Raw genomic sequence first — 22,846 nt, forward strand, 5'->3', positions numbered from 1 at the left:
ACGAAAAGGTGGTGCATGAGAAAAACATTCATGTGTGTAAAGGTAGACTAGATAAATGTGGATATGGAGACAGGACAACACGAGCATTGCTCAATTTCTGTATACTACAAATAGGTAAATACACACACACACACACACACACGCAGGAGGTAGTATACTGTTAAATATAGCAATTAATAGCATAATAACCCTGTGGGTCTGAGAAGAGATAAGATATAGAGGTGACAACATACCAGCAAGACTAGATTTACTGCTGATCAAAGAACCTGATGTTATTGACTCAAGTACAGGTATACCCCTATATACAATACTCCTAGATACGATACCCTGGCTTAGCGTTGGGGGTAGAAATACTGTGCCACCATACTTCACCTAACAATGACCAAACCCTGGTTTAACCATGGGTTTAGATTTTTTTTTTACCGATTTTGATGATATTTTAGAGTTAAATTTTGTGCTTAGGTTGATTTATAAACTGTTTTTAGGCATATATTAATGTGTTTTAGTCATAGGTGGGGTGAACATTGTCATTGTGGGTTACAGTTTACTAAGTTTGATTTTTTCCAGACTTATATTTGACAATTTTCAGATTTTATTTTTCAGTTTAGGTGAATTATAAACTTCTTTAAGTCTTTGTTTAGCCTCTTTTAAAGCTATTTAGGGTTTAGGTTAGTTAGAAGCTTGTTTTTGGACTCATTTGGGTGGGTTTAGGACTTGGTTGGGGGGGGAAACCCAGGGCTCAAAAGCACATCCCTATACAGGATTTCCTATAATGATGGGTAACTTATTATATATTGCTGGAGCAGTTTTTTCCTTTGGAATAGTAGACTCTAGAGGGTAATAGAGAATTTTAAAAGGCATTGGTTAGGACTATTCTAACCTAACTGAACCACCACACATAACCTCAAAATTCTAGCAGTTTAAGCTAAATTGTAGCAGATGGAGGGATGGGGTGGAGAGGTATATGAGAGAGGGGGGTGTGAGTTGGGAGCAGAGCAGTGAGATGTCGGGGGACAGGGCGACTTGGGGGCGATTTGTTTGTGGCCACCCCAAACGGGATTGAGGCGTCTGGCAATAGATAGATAGATTAACCTAACCTAACTTATTTCTAACCTAACTGAACCACCAAACTGAACTGCTAAATTCTAGCTGCCGTGATCCTAACCACTGCTTTTCCAAAATTAGTACTTTTTTTTCCCCCCCACATACGACATCATGTATCTTTTGCTGCAAAATAAGTATCATTCATACAAAAAATTCGTAATTACCCTCCATTTTGCTAAGATTTTGTAAAATTACCCTACTGCCCCACAGACTAGCTAGGAAATGAGACTGAATTACCATGTGGTTGGTAATACTGAGGCAAGTAATGATGCCGCCAGCCCGCCACTAACGCACAAACTCACAAACTGCTCAGACAATACTCTGATGCAGAGTACTTTCTCTTGTCTGGACTGAAGTCGCATTTTTCATAATTTATCCCGAAATATCAGACATTAGTCCGGTTAGCTCCTGCATTCTGATAAAAGTTAATTCTGGTGTAGTGTAGTCCGATATATCGAGGTTTTTCAGTACTGTACTTTTGTGTCCACAACAGGTGACTACATTTAGTGACAAACTTAATGGTTTCGTGGAACACAGGAAACCATTTACAACACTGGGTGGTAACCATATAGCCAGATTATGGGATGAAATGCAGCTTGCTGTGGTGCACCAGGTACCTGGGTGGAGAGGCACAAATGTGGCATCCACCCAGGGAGCAAACCCCCACACTTTTGCTCAGCCCTCGCTGTGGTGAAGCACTGTTTACTACAGGGGAACATTATTTCACCTCACAGGATGGCCCTGGAGGGATAGTTGCTTGCCAGTGGTTGATGGGTCTGCTTGGCCAGACAGACCTGAGTTAACAACAACAGTTTTTACATTTTGCATTTTTGTTGCTTTTATGATCTCGCATAGCTTTTAATTATCCTCTTTGGGTTGTTTCCTTGTTTTTCATATTTTCCTCTTTACATTCTTTGTTATTGATTACTAAGTTTTTCTTTTTTTCTCTCTGTTTCCTCTTTCTCTTTCATTTCCTCGTCAACTACTACTTGTATCTGAGAGATAATTGTGCTTCTAACAGTGTCTAACACTATATTTGTTGCCTTCACAGTTATTTCTGGTTTAATGGCTTTTTTTTTTTTTTTTTTTTTTTTTTTTTTTTTTACCAATTCATTTACTTCTTGCAGGTAATTGTTTTCTTCTGTTCAGCCTTTGTTTTCATCTCAAAACTATTCATTCACTCAAGTTTATTAATCTTTGCATTGAGGTTAGGCTTACAACCTTTGCAATACAAACCTTGCATTGAGGTTAGGCCTACAACCTCTGCAGTACAAACCTTTCTTCCTCAAAAAATGTATAATGCTGCTGGCATCCCCTGACAACCTACATTGTGCCATACTCTACACATATCACAAAGCATAGCATTTTGCCCATCTTTATATTGTCTATCACATTTCCCACACTGCTCATCCTTTTGGTGGTAGGTGGGGGTGCCCATCATCCACTCACTTCATGTAGTGTCTGTTATTCTTTCTCTGCCCTCCACTCTTCTTAGCTTTCCTATCCTTACTGTCACATTCTATTACTGTGCATTCTACTTCAGGTGGCTCTACACTGAGTGACAAAGCAAATGGTTTCCTGTAACTCAGGAGCTCATTTACAGTCCTTGGTGGTAACCATAGTGCCAAGTATGGGGTGATGTGGAGCCTAGTATGTTGCCGCTGTTAAGTGGGTGGAGATGCAGATGCGGCACTCACCCAGGAACCAGACCTCCACACTAATCCACACACCTCTCTGTGATGAGGTGCTGTTAGTCACATGGGAACATAAATTCCCTGTGGGGACAGTTGCTTGCCTGCAGGTGATGGGTCTGCTCAATAAGACAGATTGGGGTAGTACAGCAACAACATCTCATCCTTTTCTTCATTAATCTCCTGATCAGCTCATGTGGGACTCCTCCTCACCCTTATATCTTCTTTCCACTCTTCTTTATTTGGTGTGGGTCTTCCTTGCCTGTTCTTTTTTCTTGGGGTCATCTTGTTGGAAGTATTTTGAGGTGATTGCACTTATAGTCTAGATTTAAATTTTTGCACAACCACCCACAACACCTTACCACCAAATTCTCACACTCCAGTGGTAAAATCAGAGCTTAACATAACTGTCCACATACATGATCTTTGCATTGCAATTCTCGATGATGATTATTATTTTAGCTTAAAAAGGACAAAATCAGTGGTGTGTGACAAGGAATGTAAACATTCAAACAGCACATCTACTGTACAGGAACTGAACCCACACTATAAGAATATGCTTTATTACTGAGTCAGAGGGTGACGGAATTATCGTCAGTATGATCACATTTCTAAGTGATGATTAACATGACCAAGCAGTGACTGATTGTGCATTGACAAAAAGAAGTAAAATATGCACAGATATGTCATTGGAGAGAGGTAGACTTTCACTTATCCTGTCATCTAGGACTCACAGAGCCAGCCACCCTCCTAACCACCCTACACCCAGTACTGTACTCACATCTGCTCAGTGTCTGTACTGTAGTACATATTTCAGCATGTAATCTTGTGTGATACTGGCTACCAAATACCCGAAAGTGTCAGAATTTAGTCACTTCAGTAATGAGGTGGAAGATGTCAAAAGTCAAATAAGAGTAGCAGGTCATGGATGAAAAAAAAAAACAGTTAGCTTTTTTCCCTATAGGTTAAATTCTTCAAGTTTTGTGATTCTGCAATTCTTGTGTGAAGTTGCAGAATCATTTAGATGCAGTGAATGCAGTCCCCACTGTAAGCATGAAATAACTGAAAGCAGTATTCATGATCAGGAATACCATAAGTTTTTTAAATGTTCTGAAATAAAGTTATTACCAACTTTTGCAGGCACAAGCAACAGCCTGAGCAATAGTAATGGTAGCAGCACTCGCCTGCCGACTAGTGCCCCCCGAAGTATTCCAACTACCCCTTCTGCAGCCACAACCACACCCTTCAACACACCGGCTCTCTCAGTGGGTGCTCCTGCTGCTCCTGGGCCCATCACTCATGAAATGTTTAGCAATGCTCTTCAAAATGCACTTGCTGCATCAGCTAGTCGGGTGAGTGCTTTCCAGGAAATTTTAAGGTATCCATTCAGGTAGTGAACTGTGTGCATATTCTTTAGGGAAGGGACTATATGATCAGTCAAATAATGCACAGTTCCCAAGACTGATGGAAAGATAATGTTAGGGATTACAGTACACCTTTCATGTGTAGAGGTTACACCATATGTAGGTATACATTGTTCTTTGCAGCGTTGTTAGATAAATATATGTTTGTCCATAGTTAAGGGGGTATCACACGGTACCTGGAATCATGGTTTACCGACGGAACGCATTCCTGGTTTGCTGGAACCAGGCACAAACTTTATTACACACGTTCCTCAAACACCACCAGTGGTTGGCAAAAATATAAACAAAGCACACCATAGTCTGTTCCACCGTCTCACACGAGTCAGTGAGGGTAATTCCAGCAGCCCTTTTCCATACTGTTTGTCCAGATGGCATCGTATCTGTGGTGTTGAACTCCTTCATCCAGCATGGTGTGCTGTATACGCTCCCTAATGTAAACATCTGAATTATCTACATTGTTTTTTCACCCGTGCATGATATGAAAAGTTATTTAGGCTTTCATAATTAATAATATGTATAATGGAAAGTAATAGGCACTCTAGGAGGGAATTATAACTTTTAAAAAATAAACAAAGTACTTCTGTATGGCCTTCAGGTTCTCCATTCAGCTCGCTTTGCTATCAGAGAAAATGTTTTGTTCCTGATTCCATGGGTTTGGATGGAATTCAGTTTTGCCGACAAAATCCTCAGCGGCTTCCACAGTTTCATGGGCAGATACCATGATTTCGTCTGCAAACCATGATTTCGTTGGCAAACCATGATTTCAGGTACCGTGTGATACCCCCCTTTACTTTCATACATCCTTTGCATTTTTAACAAAGTTCTACCCGGGTTATACATATTCTGGAAATATTAAAATTAGACATGAATTCTGTAAGTTCTTGACTGTGGTGCCATTGCTTATTTTGGCTTGTATGTATCAGTTCCTCTGTCCACCTTGTCTCTACCTTGATTTTTATATAGGTTGTTGATGTTGTCCAGAAATGGTGAGTTGTCACCCTCTTATTTACATAAGATAAAATTATAAGTTACAGTAGATAGAGGAAACAGGATGAATTGCTAAGTATGCAAGAGAAGTTTTGTGCATGAGGAGGTTGTTTTAATTATCCGGGAGCTGTATAATGCATCAGCGTGACAGAATTTTGTGTGTAATTAAAATCACTTCATTGGAGAATAGCATAGTTGCTCCCCTAGTTAAGAATTGTAGGGGATACAAACACTTTTTAGGAGGGGGTGCTCACCATCCACTCACTCAATGTAGTGCTGCTCTCGAGTGTCTGCCCTGTCCTCTCCTCCATCCTTCTTTCCTTCCATCTTCTTCTGTCTTTCTTTCCCTCATTCTTTCCTCGTCTTTCTGCCTGCAGGTGACTTTACACTCCCTCTTCTGTCTTTCATTCCTTCATTCTTTCCTCTTCCTTCTGCCCGTGGGTGACTCTACACTGAGTGACAAGCCAAATGGTTTCCTGTACACCAGGAAACCATTTACTATGCTGGGTGGTAACCATATAACCAAATTTTGGCGCCTGGTGGTTTAGTGGGTAATTATTGTGCTCCAATCGGATTGAGCTGGTGAAGGTTTATATCCAAGGGATGGTTGGGGTTTATTGCTCACGTAATGCCACTCAGGGATGAGTGAGGCTGGTCACTCTCATCTTAAATGTCGGGATCAACTGCCTAGCCCCGGGCTCCTATGCTCCTCATGGGGCAACGTAGGATTGGATGATGGATGGATGGATGGACAAACACTTTTGAAATTTCACTAGTTGATAAAAAGAAACACTTTGAGATGGTACGGACATCTTCAAAGAATGTTCATATATAGGATGCCATGGAAAGTTTTTGAAAGTTAGATTGGAGGTAACATATGAAGAGGAAGAGGAGTGTGTGAGAGAGTGAAATAAAGATGTGAGGAGAGGGTAGCCTGGAGATAGTTCTGTAGTAGTAGTAGTAGTAGTTGTTCCCTAGGCAGTCTGGCCGAACAGCCCCAAGTCCCTTAGGAAGGCCATGGCCGAGACCGGGCTTTCCAACAGAGCTCTCAAAGAGTGTATGTTGTGTTGTTGGTGTAGGTGATTGTGTGCATTCCAGTCTTCCATAATGTGCTTAATAGGATGGGGTGCTATGTTGCATCCTGGACAGGCATCAGCGACGGAGTCATCCAGCCTCTTCTGGTAGCTTAAGAGGGCTGGATGGTGCCCACATCTCAGCCTGGCCAGGTGGACTCTGTCCTCACGAGGGAGATAGGATTCAGAAGGGTGGATGTCAGGAGGCCATGCATGCAGCTGTGTGTTGTCTTTACCTCCTACACCGCGGTCATGTTTTTGCTCTCCTTGCGTGTCCTGCGAGGATATTCGCGCTCTGACTGACTTTTTAAAAATATTTGCCAAAAATCAGTTATTAGTCCTAGAATATTATAAGTCTATGTGCATATGGCACATACCTTCAGCTTTCTCCTGGGATGTTTGTTGAGCCTTCGTCGAGTACCGTAGGACTTGTGGAGACTTCTGAAGTTGGGTAACGAATTCTCCACTTTACACTTCCCGACACCCCGTAATATGATTACCACAGCCTGATATTATCACTAGAAACACTATTCTATGATTTTCAAGTAGTTTGGAATCCATACACCAAAAAAAAAAAAAACACTGTGAAAACAATGAAAATTACGAGCGTGTACGAGCTTCCCACTTGCGCCCGTTCCCCGCTGGTATTCTGTCATTTATTCATAAACACACTCACACTTTATATTCCTATTACTTTATTACACTTATATATATATATATATATACAGTATTTATCCTTAAGTTTCCTTCAGTAATAGTAGTTTATTTTCACTCCAGGCAACTTTGCCGTTCAGTAAACTAGCGTAGAGAGTAAAGCTTTGACTGTCATTACTCCAAGTATTTGTACTCATATTCTTATATTAGTAATTATTTACATTTCTATTTTATTTACACTATGTTATACACTGTCACTTCCAGTAAATAAGGGCTCCTTTCACTTAGAGCCAGGATGAACCCGGGACACTGAAGCACTCATTGTTTATCACCATTTCCTCCACTGGCTCATCACACGATTCACCAGAAAGATTGTAGTCACTGTCCATCATTATCATGGATAGATTAGCCAGTTCACACTCCACAACAGAGTCATTTAGTCCTTTACCCCTTCCCACACGAGGTTTAGTAGGGGTAGAGGTCACAGGGCCCTCCAGAAGCGGCGGAAATGGAGGGGCGCGAGTGCTACGTGCCTTCATCTCAAGAAACAACACTGAACTAAATGACGAGGCGGATATGGGGCCACCAAGGGTTGACAAGGTCAGTGAGGTGACAGCTGCTAATTTAAATGGTGTGAAATGATTGGCAGGAAATTAGGTAGTTCCAGGTGAACATAAATATCACTTAGGCTTCTCCCTTCCTTTCTTATATATATTTTTATTATGAGAATAGATTATAATAATGGCATATTTCAAGGGGAAAAAAACGAAAAATTAGCAGACAAGTGCACGTGGGATGTTGCCAGGTGATAATTAGCCAACTCCAGGTGTATGGCACTATCAGTTACCTAATTTTTTTTTTGGTATATATTATTTTGTATAAGAATAGGGCTTAGGGCTTATTCCAATGGATGAAATCAGTGGAAAATTCCGGGGAAGATTTGCTTAGCGCAGCGTGGCTGGGCAGGCGAGAGGAGAGGGTAATGGAGGGGAGGTAGGGAGAGGAGTCAAGAACGGGGATAAATAGCTAAATTGTCAACAATGGATGGGAGTACAGATGACATTAGCAGTGCTGACTATTGTTGGACACCGGCAGTACTGATAGATAAATACAAGTCACCACCTGAAAGCCCGGGAGAATTCAGAATAACACAGAATGGCAAAAGTGACGCCCCGCGGTGTGATCCATTGTGCCTGAGCGTCACAAAAGTGATGCCCCACGGTTAAGTGACTGAATGGAGCGGCGAGTGATCTGAGTGTTGATATGCTTCTGGAAGCTGGTCTGAGGTGGGCGTGGGGGGAGAGATGACAGTATTTGTTCTTACCTAATTGTATCTTTACAGGAATGAGTCAAGCTCGTACTGTCTCGTGTCTTAAACCATATTTATCGTACTTATCCTTAAATTTGTGAATTGTTTTAACACACACTATTTCATTTGGTAGTGCATTCCACCGATCAGTTGCTCTATTTGGGAAGCTAAATTTCCTTACGTCTTTATCACCTCTCTTCTTATGCAGTTTTTTGCAGTGTCCTCTTGCTGATGCTTTCCCATAGGTTAAGTAATCATTTATGTCTATTTTCTCCTTCCGTGATATGCATTTATATAGCATAATCATGTCTCCTCTTTTCCTTCTTTCCTGTAGTGTTGGAAGATTCAGTTTATTTAGTCTTTCTTCATAGCTTAGATCCCTTAAGCTTGGTATCCATCTTGTAGAGGCCCTTTGAACTTTTTCAGTATTTATGTGTTTTTTGAGATGAGGACTCCAGACTACTGATGCATACTCCAGGGTTGGTCTGATGAATGATGTTATTATCTTTCTTAGCATGTCTTCATTTATGTATGTGAACGCTATTCTCATATTTGCAAGCAGTGTATACATGTTCCGTACCTTCTCACTAATGTGGTCAGCCGGAGATAGTCTGTTATTGATAATCACACCTAGGTCCTTCTCTCTTTCTGATGTGTGTAGGGTTTTATTTCCTAACATGTAATTCCAGTCAGGTCTTTTTCCACTTTTACTAAACTTGATTACATGACACTTGTCCACATTGATTTCCATTTGTCATATATTACTCCATTCATGAAGTTTATATAATTCTTCTTGTAGCTCTTTACAAGAGTCTGTGTTAGTAATTCTCCTTTGTATTTTTGCATCATCTGCAAACATATTTAGATAGCTTTCATTTCCAGTGTTACTGTCTATATCAGTTATATACACTAAAAACATGATTGGTGCCAGCACTGAGCCCTGTGGTACTCCACTATTCACTTCTTTCTGTGATGAGTAATTTCCCCTTAGTACTGTTCTCATTTCTCTTTTCATGAGAAAATCTTTCATCCAACAATACAGTTTGCCTCGAATTCCTCTTTGATGGTACAGTTTCCGTAACAGTCTTTGGTGTGGTACTGTGTCAAATGCTTTCTTGAAATCTAAATAGATACTGTACTGTCCACCCATCCTTCTCTTTCCTTTATTGTGTCTGTTACTCTGTCATAGTAGCTCAACAGATTAGTAACATATTATTTTCCTTTTCTGAAACTAGACTGTCTTTCTGTTATCATATTGTATTCTTCTAGGTGATTTACCCAAGCTTTTCTTATAAGCTTTTCTAATACCTTGCTTACAACACTGGTTAGTCATACTGGTTGGTAGTTAAGTGGATTTTGTCTATTCCCTTTCTTGAATAAAGGAACAATGTTTTCTTCCAAATATCAGGTAGTTTACCTTGACTCAAGGGTTTCTTGAAAATTATAAATAACAGTTTACTTAACTCCTTTGCACATTCATGTTGTACCCAACATGAAATTTCATCAGGACCATTTGCTTTTCCTTTGTCTAATTTACTTAGCTCCTCCTGTATTTCCTTTTCTGATATTTGTATATCTGGTAGTATGTGTGGGCATGCATGTTCCACATAATCCCTCTCAAAATTTTTTTCCTCGGTAAAAACTGATTGGAAAGTCTTGTTTAGTGCTTCACAAATATCCTTCTCTTGTGTATACTGTAGGTGATTCCATCATCCATAATAGATTGTATTTTATCTTTTACTTTGGTTTTGCTTCTGATGTAGCTGTAAAATAACTTTGGTTGATCACTACTTTTATTTATGATATCCTTCTCAAACTGTTTTTGGGCTTCCCTCATTCTTGTAAAATCGTTTCTTGCCTGTTTGTAATTTTTATATGCCCTTTCACTGTTGTGTCTTCTTTATCTATTCCACAACAAATCTCTTTTTTCTTTTGATTTTTTACATTCTGTATTGAACCATTTCTTTATTTTCTTTTCTGCTTCTTTTTGCTGTGGGGTGTACTTCTGGACTCCTGTTTCATAAAGTTCATAGAATTTTTCATATATAGCATTTAAATCTTGTCCTCTAAGCTCCTTTTCCCAAGCAATTTCTAAGAAGTACTTCTTTAGATCGTGATACTTTCCCCTTTTATAGTTTAGGCTCTTTTTGTAACTTTCATTGCTGTTAACTATGTCATATGCAATCCTGATGTTGCAATTTATTACTGCATGGTCGCTTTTGCCGAATGGAGGGTGATATATTAAATTGTCAGTATCGTTTTCTTGCCTAGTAAATATGAGATCTAGCATTGAAGGTACATCGAGTCCTCTTTTTTTGGTGCTTTTCCTCACATGTTGCATTAGGAAAAACTCTTGCACGAGATCCAGGAGCTTTTGGTCCCAACAGCTCTTGGCTAATTATATCTAGAGTATTCCAATTTATATTTGTATTAAAATCTCCAGTTAGTATAATTCTTTCCGATTTCTCTTCCATTTTATGTAGTAATGCTCTTAAACTCTGAATTGTACTCTCTGCCAGGTCCTCATATTTGTCTCTTTCCCATGTGTTTGCTCTAGGTGGCCTGTACAAATTGGCTACAATTACTTTCCCATCAGATGTATTGATCTCTACTGCAATCAGTTCTACTTGTGAGGGTATATCTAATTCTATTTCTTTGACTTTTAGATTTATCTTAGTCAATATTATAATTCCTCCTCCTTTTTTTAAGTTCCTATCTCTTCTCCATATATTATATTCCTCTAAGTTTAGGATGTCATTTGATATCCTTGGTGTTAATTTTGTTTCAGTTAGGCATATTATATGTGGTTCATTTTCTCTGACATAATCATTCATCTCTAATAATTTAGATACCATTCCATCCACATTTGAGTACATCAACTTAATCATCTTGTTTGTGACTTGGTTCTACTACCTTCCTCCTTTTTATTCCCACGTGTTTATGTACCACTTTCATACCTGCAATCCAATTACTTTGTAATAAAATGTATTCTTCTCCTCCTTTGATCTTCCCTCATTTTTTGTTTTTGCTTCCTCCCTCTTCTCTTTCAGTAATTCCAGTTCCTCTTGTGTTAGGCATCTTTTTATCCATACATTTTTGAACTTCTCTTTTTCCATAAGATTCTCTGCATTTTTTAGTATCTCCTCCACGGTTTTTACACTCTGGTAGGTTACCTTTAGAGGTCTTGACTTGCTTCTCTCGTATTTCCTTAACCTTTTGTGTTCCTCTATGTCTTTTCTACAGATTTCCTCTGTTACTTCTTTCAATATGCTCATTACATTTGCCATCTCCTTTTTGTCTCTTGAGATCTTGTTTTTTACTTCTTCCTCTTCTATACCAGTGATTACTATAGATTTTTTGATATCTACTGAATCTCTGACTAACTTAGGATTGTTTTGGATTATTCTTTTCACTTCCTTTTTAATGCTTTTTTCTTCCACCCATGTTTCTAAGTCTTTCTTTACTTTCACCATTTCAGCATAAGTGGTTTCCACATAATTTTTGTAGCATTGCACAACTTCATTCACCTGTGTTATCTTCTCCTCAATATCACTACTCTGATCTGTCAGACTGCTTGCTTGCCTAATTGTCTATGTATCATTTTTGAACTCTTCCATAATACTCTCATGGTTGACTACTGTACTTGCCATTTCACTAATTTTCCTCCTAAGTGTGCCCACTTCTACTGTTAACTCATCTATGGTTGTGTCTTTCTTGTTGACTTCCTTTCCTAATTATTCATTTCTTCCTTTTGCAAGTGCATTTGTTTCTTAATTTCATCAATCTCATTCTGAAAAGCCATCTCTAGTCTATGTACTCGTTCCACCAGTTTATTGTGAGTCTCCATTTCAACCAATTCTTGGCAGAAATCATCATCCTGCATTTTACCTTTATCCCTTTTCTTTTTCAAATTTGCTTTACTAAAGTATGTGGTCATTGTGCAGTACTAAAAGCGCATATAGTACTTACATTCCCTGGGGCAGTTGTAGACTAAACAAACGAGCTGATTGTGCGCATTCTTGCGTTGCTTTGTTTTCTTTTCTGTTTGAACAGGTCTTACTTAAAACTTCTTTTTTTATATTAGAACACCATTTAGTCTAACCTGGTACAGAGCTTGACTCATATAAAGATACTATTTTAAGTAATGCCGCTGGCCAAGTTGGCCAGGTATGGATCAGTGGCGACGTGTGTCTGCTCTCCTCGGTGCCTAGTGTGTGTGGTATCATGTGTTGGGTGTTGTTTTGATGTTCCTTGGTGTGGGTGGATGTGCTGCCATATAATTTGATGGATGTGTTGGGTTTGTGGAGGCTGCTGCAAGAAACTGGGTGCCTCTCATGTCTAGGTGATCCTTGACTTTGAGGACTTTGGTTTCTTGGTGTAGGTGGTCTGTGGGTGTAGTAGCTGTGAAGCCTGTGATTATTTTTAGGGCCATGTTCTGTATGGTTTGTAGAGTGTTGTAGTGTGTTTTGGTGAGGTTAGAAGCCCAGGCAGGGCTTGCATAATTCATCACTGAATGTATGTATTGTTTGTATACTGCGGTGGTGGTGTCTTTGTTGTGTCCGCATGTTGTACGGGCAAGTAACCTCAGAGCATTGAGTCTTGGTGTTATTTTATTTTTAATGTTTGTGATGTCTTGTTTAAATGACATTGATGTATTGTATGTTGCACCAAGGATTTTGGGGCGGTGTGTGTGTGGTAGGGGAGTGTTGTTTATGGTGAGGTGTGGGATGTGACTGTGTTCTGCTGTCCAGTTTGTGAGAAGGGTCACTGTAGATTTGGCTGGGGCTGTTTTGAGCCTGTTTGTGGTGAACCATTCATGTAGTGTGTTAAGGTAAGGTTGAATGATGTGTGCAGCTGTGCCTGCTCCCCGTTGTGCACATGAAAGCGCCATATCATCTGCAAAGGAAGCCATGCGCATCTGTGGTGTTTGGGGTGTGGGTATGTCATGCATGTGTAGGTTAAAGAGTGTAGGGGACAAAACAGATTCCTGGGGGAATCCGTTTGTGAAGTTTCTGATGTTAGATAACCGACTGGCGAATGTTACATGTGCATATCTGCCCACTAAACAGCCCGCCAGCCACCTCTTTGTGTTATTGCGCATGTTTGCGTTGATCATCTTGTTTGTGAGGTTGTGGCGGGGGATGGCATCAAAAGCCTTGCCAATGTCTAGTGTGATCAGGAGTGCTCCTTGTGGTGGCCTAGCTGAATTCATGCCATCGAAAACTCTCTGTGTAAGGTCTGCAAGAATGGTGTTTGTGGAGTGCAGCGGCCCAAAGCCATGTTGTGTTCTGTTATGGCATTCACTTGTTGGGGGGGTTCCCAGGAGGTAGCATAGCATTTGAGATGATGATGGTGGTGGTGATGATGATAATGAGGAGAATTATTGTAAAAAAAATTAATAATAAAAGTGCAGGAAAACTCCCACATACCGAACTGATTAAGTCAGAGCGATGCAGTATTTGGAGAAATCCATTGTTTGGGAGTGCCTTTTTAGTCTTTTTCTTCAAGTGTACTTGTATCCTTGACAGGAACTGCCTGATTTGAACCAGGTAACGTACTGCAGTTACCATATTTTTGTATATTCTTACACAGAGTTATGTGATAACCTAAGCTGAAATAAACTTGTTATTTTACAATAATCAGCCTTATTACTGCATATATTTAATCAGGGATATTGTAAACTCAGATACAGGCACAAGATCAAGAGCATTGTTCATCATTTATAGCCTGCTCATGTATGCAAGAAGAGGCTTCATGAGAAGGTGTACGTGCTAGCAGTGGATGAAAATCATCTTCTCATATCACAGTATATTTCATGTGTAATGTTATTGCTGTGCTAGGAAAAAGTCTTAGCATGGCCATAGATGATATGGCAGCTGCACATTTCTACTCATTACTATTACCACCATAGCATTGAAGACCACTCTATTCTCCAACAAATCCCTAGCCCTGAATTGCTTCTTAGCACCATAATCATTATATGGATAAGGAATAATAACCTTTTTTTAATAACTTCAGTGTAAATGGCAGTGATAGCTTCATCAGAAAACAGAGCATAGATCCTAGTATGATGACTGTGGAGACATATTCAAGAACTTATCCCTGTCTGGTACAGGTTCTAGCCTTTACTTCTAGTCGTAACAGTTGATTTGAGTGTTAGGTTCCTTTTTTTTTTTTTTTTTTTTTTTTTTTTTTTTTTTTTTTTCACGCCAGGTATCCCCGAAGGGCTAAGGCGATGCCCCTGGGTAGAGGACTCTTGGATTGGAGCGTGTAGCATTTTATGACTGAATACCCTTCCTGATGTCTACCAATGACCCTTGGGTGGATTCGATCCTCCGACCCTTCAGTCAGAGTGGAGCGCTCTAACCCACTGAGCCACGGCCGATCTTTGTTGTATACATATTAGACTGCACTTGTTTTTCAGTTTTCCTTTGTTCATCTTCAAAATGATTTACACGTACATTTTTGTATATGCCAAAGAAACCCTTTGAATAAAGAAAGAGATATCCATTTAACCCCTACACGCCGGGGGGTTTTCCATGTTGCACGCTGCTCCCTACGGGGGATATCCATGACAAAAAAATTCCCTTACATCAAACCCTAAATCTACCAAACTATAACCGCTAGAGAAAAAATTAAAGATACATAAGAATCACCAACTCTTACTCTTTCAAATGACAGTTTCCCAACATCTCCAGGTGGTCCCGTCAACGAGTAAGGATAAGTTAAAGTTCAAAGGGTGGCAAGAAGTTGCGGCTATACACGTAAACCGGTGTTGCTGTGTTCCCAAAATCGTGATGTCTAAACACGTCAGCTGGCGGTTAGGGGTTTAGGGAGAAGATTAATTTGGGAGCTTGACGAGGGCCACATATAACCCCTTAACCCCGGGCTCTGAGCTCGGCCGCTTACCCTCCCAGCCTGGGATAATCAGCAATTTTTACCCCGTTTTCAAATATTTGCCCAAAAAAAACTGCTTAACCTAGAGTTAAAAACTAAACAGGAGATAAAAGTGTAAACCTATGGTTATGTGATGATGTTATCAATAGAGCGGTAGGTAGGCAGTCAATGTATATATGTGTATATATATATATGTATGTATGTATATCTATCTATCTATCTATTGCCAGACGCCTCAATCCCGTTCAGAGTGGCCACAAACAGATCGCCTCCAAATCGCCCACCATTTCACTGCCCTGCTCCCAGCTCACACACCCCTTTCTCATATACCTCTCCACCTCATCCCTCCATCTCATCCTTGTCCTCCCCCTCCCTCTCCCCCCCTCCACCTCACTCACATACACTCTCTTTGTCAGTCTTTCACCCTCCATCGTCTCCACATGGCCAAATCACCTCAGTGTATTCCTCCTAACGCTTCCTATCACATCCACATCCACACCACAAAGCTCCTTTGTATCCTCATTTGTCAGCCTATCTCTCCATGTGACTCCACAGGTTCCTCTTAAATAACTCATTTCCACTGCTCTCACTCTTGACTTGTGTCCTTCCAACAACGTCCAAGCTTCACTTCCATACGTTAGAGTTGGTATCACAATACTGTCATGTAGTAACTTTTTCACTTCCATGCTCACTTCCCTGTTTCTTATCACTGCTTTCAAGGAACCAGCAACCTTTCTTCCCTGCTGTACCCTTTCAAGCACTGCACCCTCCAAACTTCCATCCTTACTCATCACACTACCCAAGTACTTAAACATACTCACATTTCCATATTCCTAACCATCCAGCCTCGCTGTACAGTACATTCACTGACTTCACATCTCTCAAAAACCATCAGTTTACTCTTCCCTACATTCACCTTTAGATTCCGTTTCTTCCACACTCTCCCAAACTCATCCACCAAGCCTTGCAGCTCCCCTTCGTCTTCACTCAACAACACAGTATCATCTGCAAACAACAGTACAGGGAGTTTCCAAACACTACCCTCTCTCACCAGGGCCACTCCAACATCCACTACCCTACCTTGTACCTCTTTTATTACCCCATCCATGTACAGATTAAACAACCATGGGGCCATGACACATCCCTGTATCAACCCAACCTTCAAAGAGAAAAATTCACTCAGTTCACCATTCACACGCACTGCAGCCTTAGCACCATCATACATACTCTTCACAGCATTCAACAACTTCCCATCTACTCCATATATTCTTAATACTTTCCACAATCCTTGTCTATCGACCCTGTCATATGCTTTCTCCAAATCCATGAAAGCTGCATACACTTCTTTCCCTTCTCATCCGGACCTCCTTTCCCACCCAAGGGTAGGATGAGGAACAGCAATGTCCAGACAGCCCGAATTTGCCCAATCCTATGGGCCACGCTTCCATTCACTCATCATTCAAGCCCCCCAGAATCCTGGCTGTATCGGATACACCAAAAAACATTCACCACATTCTGTAGCATCACATAAACGAATCTGATTGAGTCAATCCAGATGCTGCCACGTTAAAAAGGGGTGCCAAAATCCCTGATCGTGCACTTCTCACAACATTCATCCAGCCAGCTCAATCTCTTGTCAGTTCCCAAGCCTCACCAACTTCCAAAACTTTCTTCCTCACACACTCATCCACCATATCGCTTCACCTTCTCCTTGGCCTACCGTGCCTCCTCTCTCCTTCAGATTCACTCAGATATACCTTTTTCACCACTCTATTGCTGTCCATTCTTTCCACATGACCATATCTCAGTACATTCTCTTAGATTCTGGTGTCCACCAACTTCCTCACTCCACATCTTTCACGAATCACATTATTTCGTATCCTATCCACCCTCTGTACTCCACATACATTCCTCAGCAGTCCCATCTCCACTGCTCTCACTCTTAACTTTCCATTTTCATGCCACATCACAGTCTCACATCCATATGTTAAAGTTGGCACTAACACTCCCTCATGTAAGCCTCGTGCAGCTGCAGCACTCAAGCCTCTGTTTCTTATCAAGGCCTTCATTGCACCAGCTATATATATATTATTTTCTAAGATATCTTTCTGACTGCAACATGCAGAGTGATGGTGGAGGGTGGCAGAGGGGAGGAAGTCACGGGTCACCACCATACTGACACTTATATGAACGCAAAACACCTGCGATTTTTCACACTATTATTACATACATATATATATATATATATACAGGTAAGCCCTTAATTCACGCGAGGGTTAGGTTCCCAGACCCTTCGCGTATGTGGTAAATTTGCGTATATGTTCTGCCCTTGTGTGCACATAATTATGCATGTCTATACGTATATTACATCTGAATAATACTGTTTATGCACTACATACACCTTATAAACTAGCATAAAGTATTAAAAACAACAAAAATGTAACAAATTTAAAACTGAAACCTGACAAGCACAGGCGTAGGTGGAGACACTTCAGCAGTCTGGTGCACTAGCCCTCACTGCCTCCCGTATGCTACATTCTGCCTTCTTTATTGTATGAACAGTTGACTCATTCACCCCAAACATGCGGTTACAAGACAATTCACAGGCGTAGGTGGAGACACTTTAGCACAGCCTGGTGCACTAGCCCTCACTGTCTCCCGTATGCTACGTTCTCCTTTATTGTATGAACAGTTGACTCACCCCAAACATACGGTTCTGAGACAATTCACCATCAAGTCAATTCACAGTCAAAACATGGACAATTCCCCGTCATTCTGTTAATATACTTATTATTGATTAATTAATACTTTAATAACTAATTTTCAGGGGGATTTTATAACTCATATAAGTAAAAAACTAGTGTACTGTACTTGCTAAATAAACTGGTATGTAAATAAATGACGGGGAATCGTCCTGACGGAGAATTGTCGCCGACATTCCTCCCTGAAGTTTGTCCAACACATTAACTTTCTCTGTCATAAACATCACTGTACAAGTCAGTTTTGGTGTGTTACCACATGCATCACTAGCACTAGGCTTATGCCCCATGTTGACAGACAAGGCAAGCAATTACTGGAAGGCAGAAAAATAAGCCACAAATAACGATTTGCAAGTCATGCATAGTTCGACCGTCGGATTCAAACTGACTGTGTGGTGCGTGGTAGACCGATCTCCCAGGCTCCCACACACACATACACACACACACACATACATATATGTGTGCACACGGGCAGCAGGTAGGCATTTTTTATATTTTATTTATTTCTCTTTTATATTGAAATTACTTATTTGAATACTATAATTTTGTTTTAATTATTGTACGAAAAATTCGTGGATAACGAAAATCGCGTGAAAAAAATTCGCGTGAATTAAGGGATAACCTGTGTATATATATATATATATATATATATATATATATATATATATATATATATATATACAGTATATATATACAGTAGAACCTCTTTGGTCCGGACCCCTTTGATCCGGATTTCTGTTAATTTGGACAAAATTTAAAAATAATAAGCTCCAAAAATATGTTGAAAGTAATTCTAAAGTCATTTTCAGTATCGGCGCGGAAAGTGATCGTCATTCGTTTAGTCTCGGATCACGCTAGGTCGCAACATGGGCGCCTGTTTAAACACACGCTAGCATTCGTTCCATCAACTAGTTCACCAATCATTTATATATTTATGCTGTATTTCAAAAGTTAATCCTCCTTACCATGCCCCTTAATGCAAGTGTAGCTTCTGCAATAAATAAAGGTGTTAAAAGGAGGAGTTTGCTTACACAAAAATGGGTCAGAATATTCTGCAGTGTTTAATGATTATTGTAGGTTATTTTTTGTGCTTAAATGTGCTTTAGTTGTACATCAACTATGGGTGTTATCAATATGCCAAAGATGACAATGTATTTTTTGCCTACATAAGTTTAATTTTTATTCCAAATATTACGGTTAATTAATTAATTTATTTTTTTTGCCTACACAGGCCGTAGTCACTTACTACAATTTAAAATGTAGGCTAGTTTCTTGTCATGGCCTTACCTGTAAATTATGCAATACAAAACTATTGTACATGATTAGTTTGGTTATTTTAGTATCTTTTCATCTTTTGCAGTTACGTAGGGTTGACATATGCCTCATGTGTTAATAATTAACAAACCTACCATATGTAGATAGTTTTTGGTATGAACTGGAGATTACCCTGATGGTCCGGACAATCTGCTAATTCGGACAACCCTTCCCCCCATATAGTCTGAATGAGAGAGGTTCTACTGTATATATATATATACACTATTTTCTAAGATATCTTACTGATTGTGAGGGTGGAGGGTGGCAGATGGGAGGAAAACACCCTCGATTTTTCAGAATTTGTTAGACCAACTGTAGTGGTCACCCGGGGTGTAGAGTGTGTTTTGCCAGATAAACTGTGGTCGTCACCTGGGGTTAAAGGGTTAAGGGGTGGCACAAGGGACAACTGCCCAGGATCTCCACCAACTATGTGTTATTTTGTAAAACACCAGAGGCAAAGCCAGTGGGGGTGGGGGCCAAAGGGGTCTGTGGATTTTTTTTTTTTTTTTTTTTTTTTTTTTTTTTTCCCGTAGACCTAAGAGGTTCCATACACAGCAAGTTGTGGTAGGTGGGGGAGCTCACTGTCTACTCATGCAATGTAGTGCCACTCCTTGGTGCCTGCCCTTTCCTGTCTTCCTTCTTTCCTCTTCAGTCTTTCTTTCCTTCATTCTTTCCTCTTGCTTCTGTTAGCGGGTTACTCTACACTGAGTGACAAGCTAGATGGTTTCCTGTACACCAGGAAACCAGTTACTATGCTGGGTTGTAACCACATAACCAAATTATGGCGCCTGGTAATTTAGTGGGCAATTAAGGCGCTCCAATCGGGTTGAGCCTGTGTTGGTTTATATTCAAGGGGTGATTGGTGTTTATTGCTCACGGAATGCCACTCAAGGATGAATGAGGCTGGTCACTCTCATCTTAAATGTCAGGACCAACTTGCCAAGCCCCGGGCTCCTATGCTCCTCATGGGGCAACACTGGATTAGATGATGAATGAATATAATAGTGTAGGTATTTTAATCACTGACAGTAGCTACCTCACTCCTTCCATATTTCAGACAAACTTCTCAGTCAGTACTGCAATTTTACATGCCTTCCGTCTGTTTCAAGCTTGTTTCATGGAGTGGTCATCTATTCATTGTAACTCACTGATGATGAAAGAAATCTCATATACAGGTGTTCTGTTCTTGCTACTAGTCAGTTATTTTTATTTAGCTTAGGAGTGACTTTTTTCCTGAGAATGGTGGAGCCAGTATTTATGGAAGGTTTGAATGAAAAATAGATGGTGTCACCCGTTTTTGTTTTGTTTGATTCGTTTTTGAAGGCTCCAACATTTAGACCCTCGTCCCTGAAATCACACTCAATTACCTCGTCCGAGGTCTTTTCTGGTCTGCCTCTTGCTACCCTACCCGTAACATTAACGCTTCTCTTTTTCTGCACCCAGTTATCATCCCCCATCCTCTTCACATGCCCAAACCATGTCATTCTACTCCTCTTCATCACAATGCCAGCACACTCTAGTCCCATCCCACCTCTCATCTCATTCTATCATAAACCTAGCCCTACCAGGCCTCACACTCAAGGATGCACTGATCATCCACCTAATCATTACCATTTCTGTATGTTTGAGCCTGCAAATATCCTCCTCCTGTACTACCCAGGTCTCACCGCCATATAGCATTACACTCCTAACACATGCTGCATACAAAGATCTTTTGCCTCGGAGGGAGAGCCCTCTCAATGTCAGGAGAGGCAACACTTCCCTAAACTTTTTCCAGTCACTCCTCACTCTAGCCACAGGGCGAGCTCCAGCCCCACCTCCAGTGCATAACATGTTTCTCAAATAACAAAACTCCTCCACACACTTAAGAAACTCACTAGCAGGTTCAATCCTTTCACACCAGAGAATCTCCACATGCTCTCCCTGACACATCACACACAGGAAATCAGCGTTATCTTACGGTCTGCCTCCAATAACACCACATCTCTTATGCACCCACTTATCACAAACACTTGATCACAAAACAAACACCAGCAAACTGTACAAAACACTATCACACTCTCCAACTGCACCACTACACAATCATGCGCTGCCATCATAACAACGGACACCATACCCTTAAACAAACAGCAAGCAAACACTTTCATCAATCACTTTTCACATGTCAGTCATCTAAACCCCCATCATGATGACCAGCGTGTCATCTGACGCAAGAGACAGTTCCCCATAGACCCAGACTGCATCCTTCACTTAAAACCAGACAAAGCACATCATTAGCAACCTTAAGCGCTCATCTGCCTGTGGCCCAGACAACATAAGCAACATACACCTTAAACATCTTGGACCACAAGGCATAAAACCACTCACCAACATTTCAGACTACAGCCACTCACACAACAGAATACCCAGCATCTAGAAGCATGGCATTATCATCACTATCTCTAAACCCAACAAAGACCCCATGTTGTCTTCCTTGCACCAGCCCATCACACTCCTCTGCACCCCCTCCAAAGTCGCTGAACAACTAATATTACAATTAGTAACATCTCACATCCCCCTAGCCCCATCACAACATTGTTTTAGTCCGCTACACTCCACAAACACTCTTCTTACAGACCTTACACAATGAGTTTTTGATGGCATCAATTCAGCGAGGCCACCACACAGAACGCTGCTAGTCACACTAGACATTAACAAAGCTTTTGATGCCATCCCCTGCCATAACCTCACAAACAAAATATTCAACACAAACGTGCTCAGTAACACAAAAAGATGGCTGGCAAACTACTTAGCAGGCAGATGTGCACATGTAATATTTTCCGGTCAGTCATTGAACATCAGAAACTTCCTAAATGATGTGCCTCAAGGATCTGTTTTGTCCCCTACATTCTTTAACCTATACATGAACAACATACCCACACACCACAGATACACATAGCTTCCTATGCAGATGACACAACACTTATATCTACACACCAAAATGCAAACACAGCCGCACACATCCTCTAACCTTCCCTGAGCACACTACACGAATGGTTCATCAGAAACAGACTCACAGTAGCCCCAGCCAAATCTACAGTGACCCCTCTGACAAACTGGACAGCAGAACATAGTCACATTCCACACCTCATCATAAACAGCACTCCCCTAACACACACACACACACACACGGAGTCAAGGAGAACAGACATGCGCCGACAGCGCTCCATACCGAGCCAGCACGGCCCGTGGCATTACCTAAAGTAGTATCTTTACATGAGTCAAGCTCTGTACCAGGTTAGACTACAACTACCCTGGGGAATGTAAGTCCTCTGTGCTTTTAGTATTGCAAAATGGACACATACTTTAGTAAAGCAAATTTGGAAAAGAAAAGGGATAAAGGTAGAAAGCAAGATGATGATTTCTACCAAGAACTGATTGAAATGGAGACTCACAGTAGACTGGTTGCACGTGTACACAAACTGGAGATGGCTTTCAAGAATGAAATTGATGAAATAAAGAAGCAGATGCACTTGCAAAAGGAAGAAATAGAAAAACTAGGAAGAGAGGCCAACAAGAAAGACACAACCATCAGTGAAGTAACAGTGGAATTGAGTACACTTAGGAAGAAAATGAGTGAAATGGCAAGTACAGT

The 22,846-nt window shown here is 40.6% G+C and overlaps 1 protein-coding gene across 1 annotated transcript in view; it reads left to right on the forward strand.

Moving 5' to 3' along the window:
* The window catches only part of LOC145392944 (ubiquitin-like protein 7), a 367,352-nt gene that overhangs the window by 297,749 nt on the left and 46,757 nt on the right, over positions 1 to 22,846 (forward strand). Inside the window, exon 7 of the mRNA XM_080267231.1 lies at positions 3,936 to 4,147. Within this exon, the coding sequence (XP_080123357.1) occupies positions 3,936 to 4,147 (212 nt within the window). The remainder of the gene's footprint in view (positions 1 to 3,935; positions 4,148 to 22,846) is intronic.

Source organism: Coenobita brevimanus, chromosome 23 (assembly GCF_032717465.1).
Source record: "Coenobita brevimanus isolate Jiangsu-jjx chromosome 23, ASM3271746v2, whole genome shotgun sequence".
NCBI lineage: Eukaryota > Metazoa > Arthropoda > Malacostraca > Decapoda > Coenobitidae > Coenobita > Coenobita brevimanus.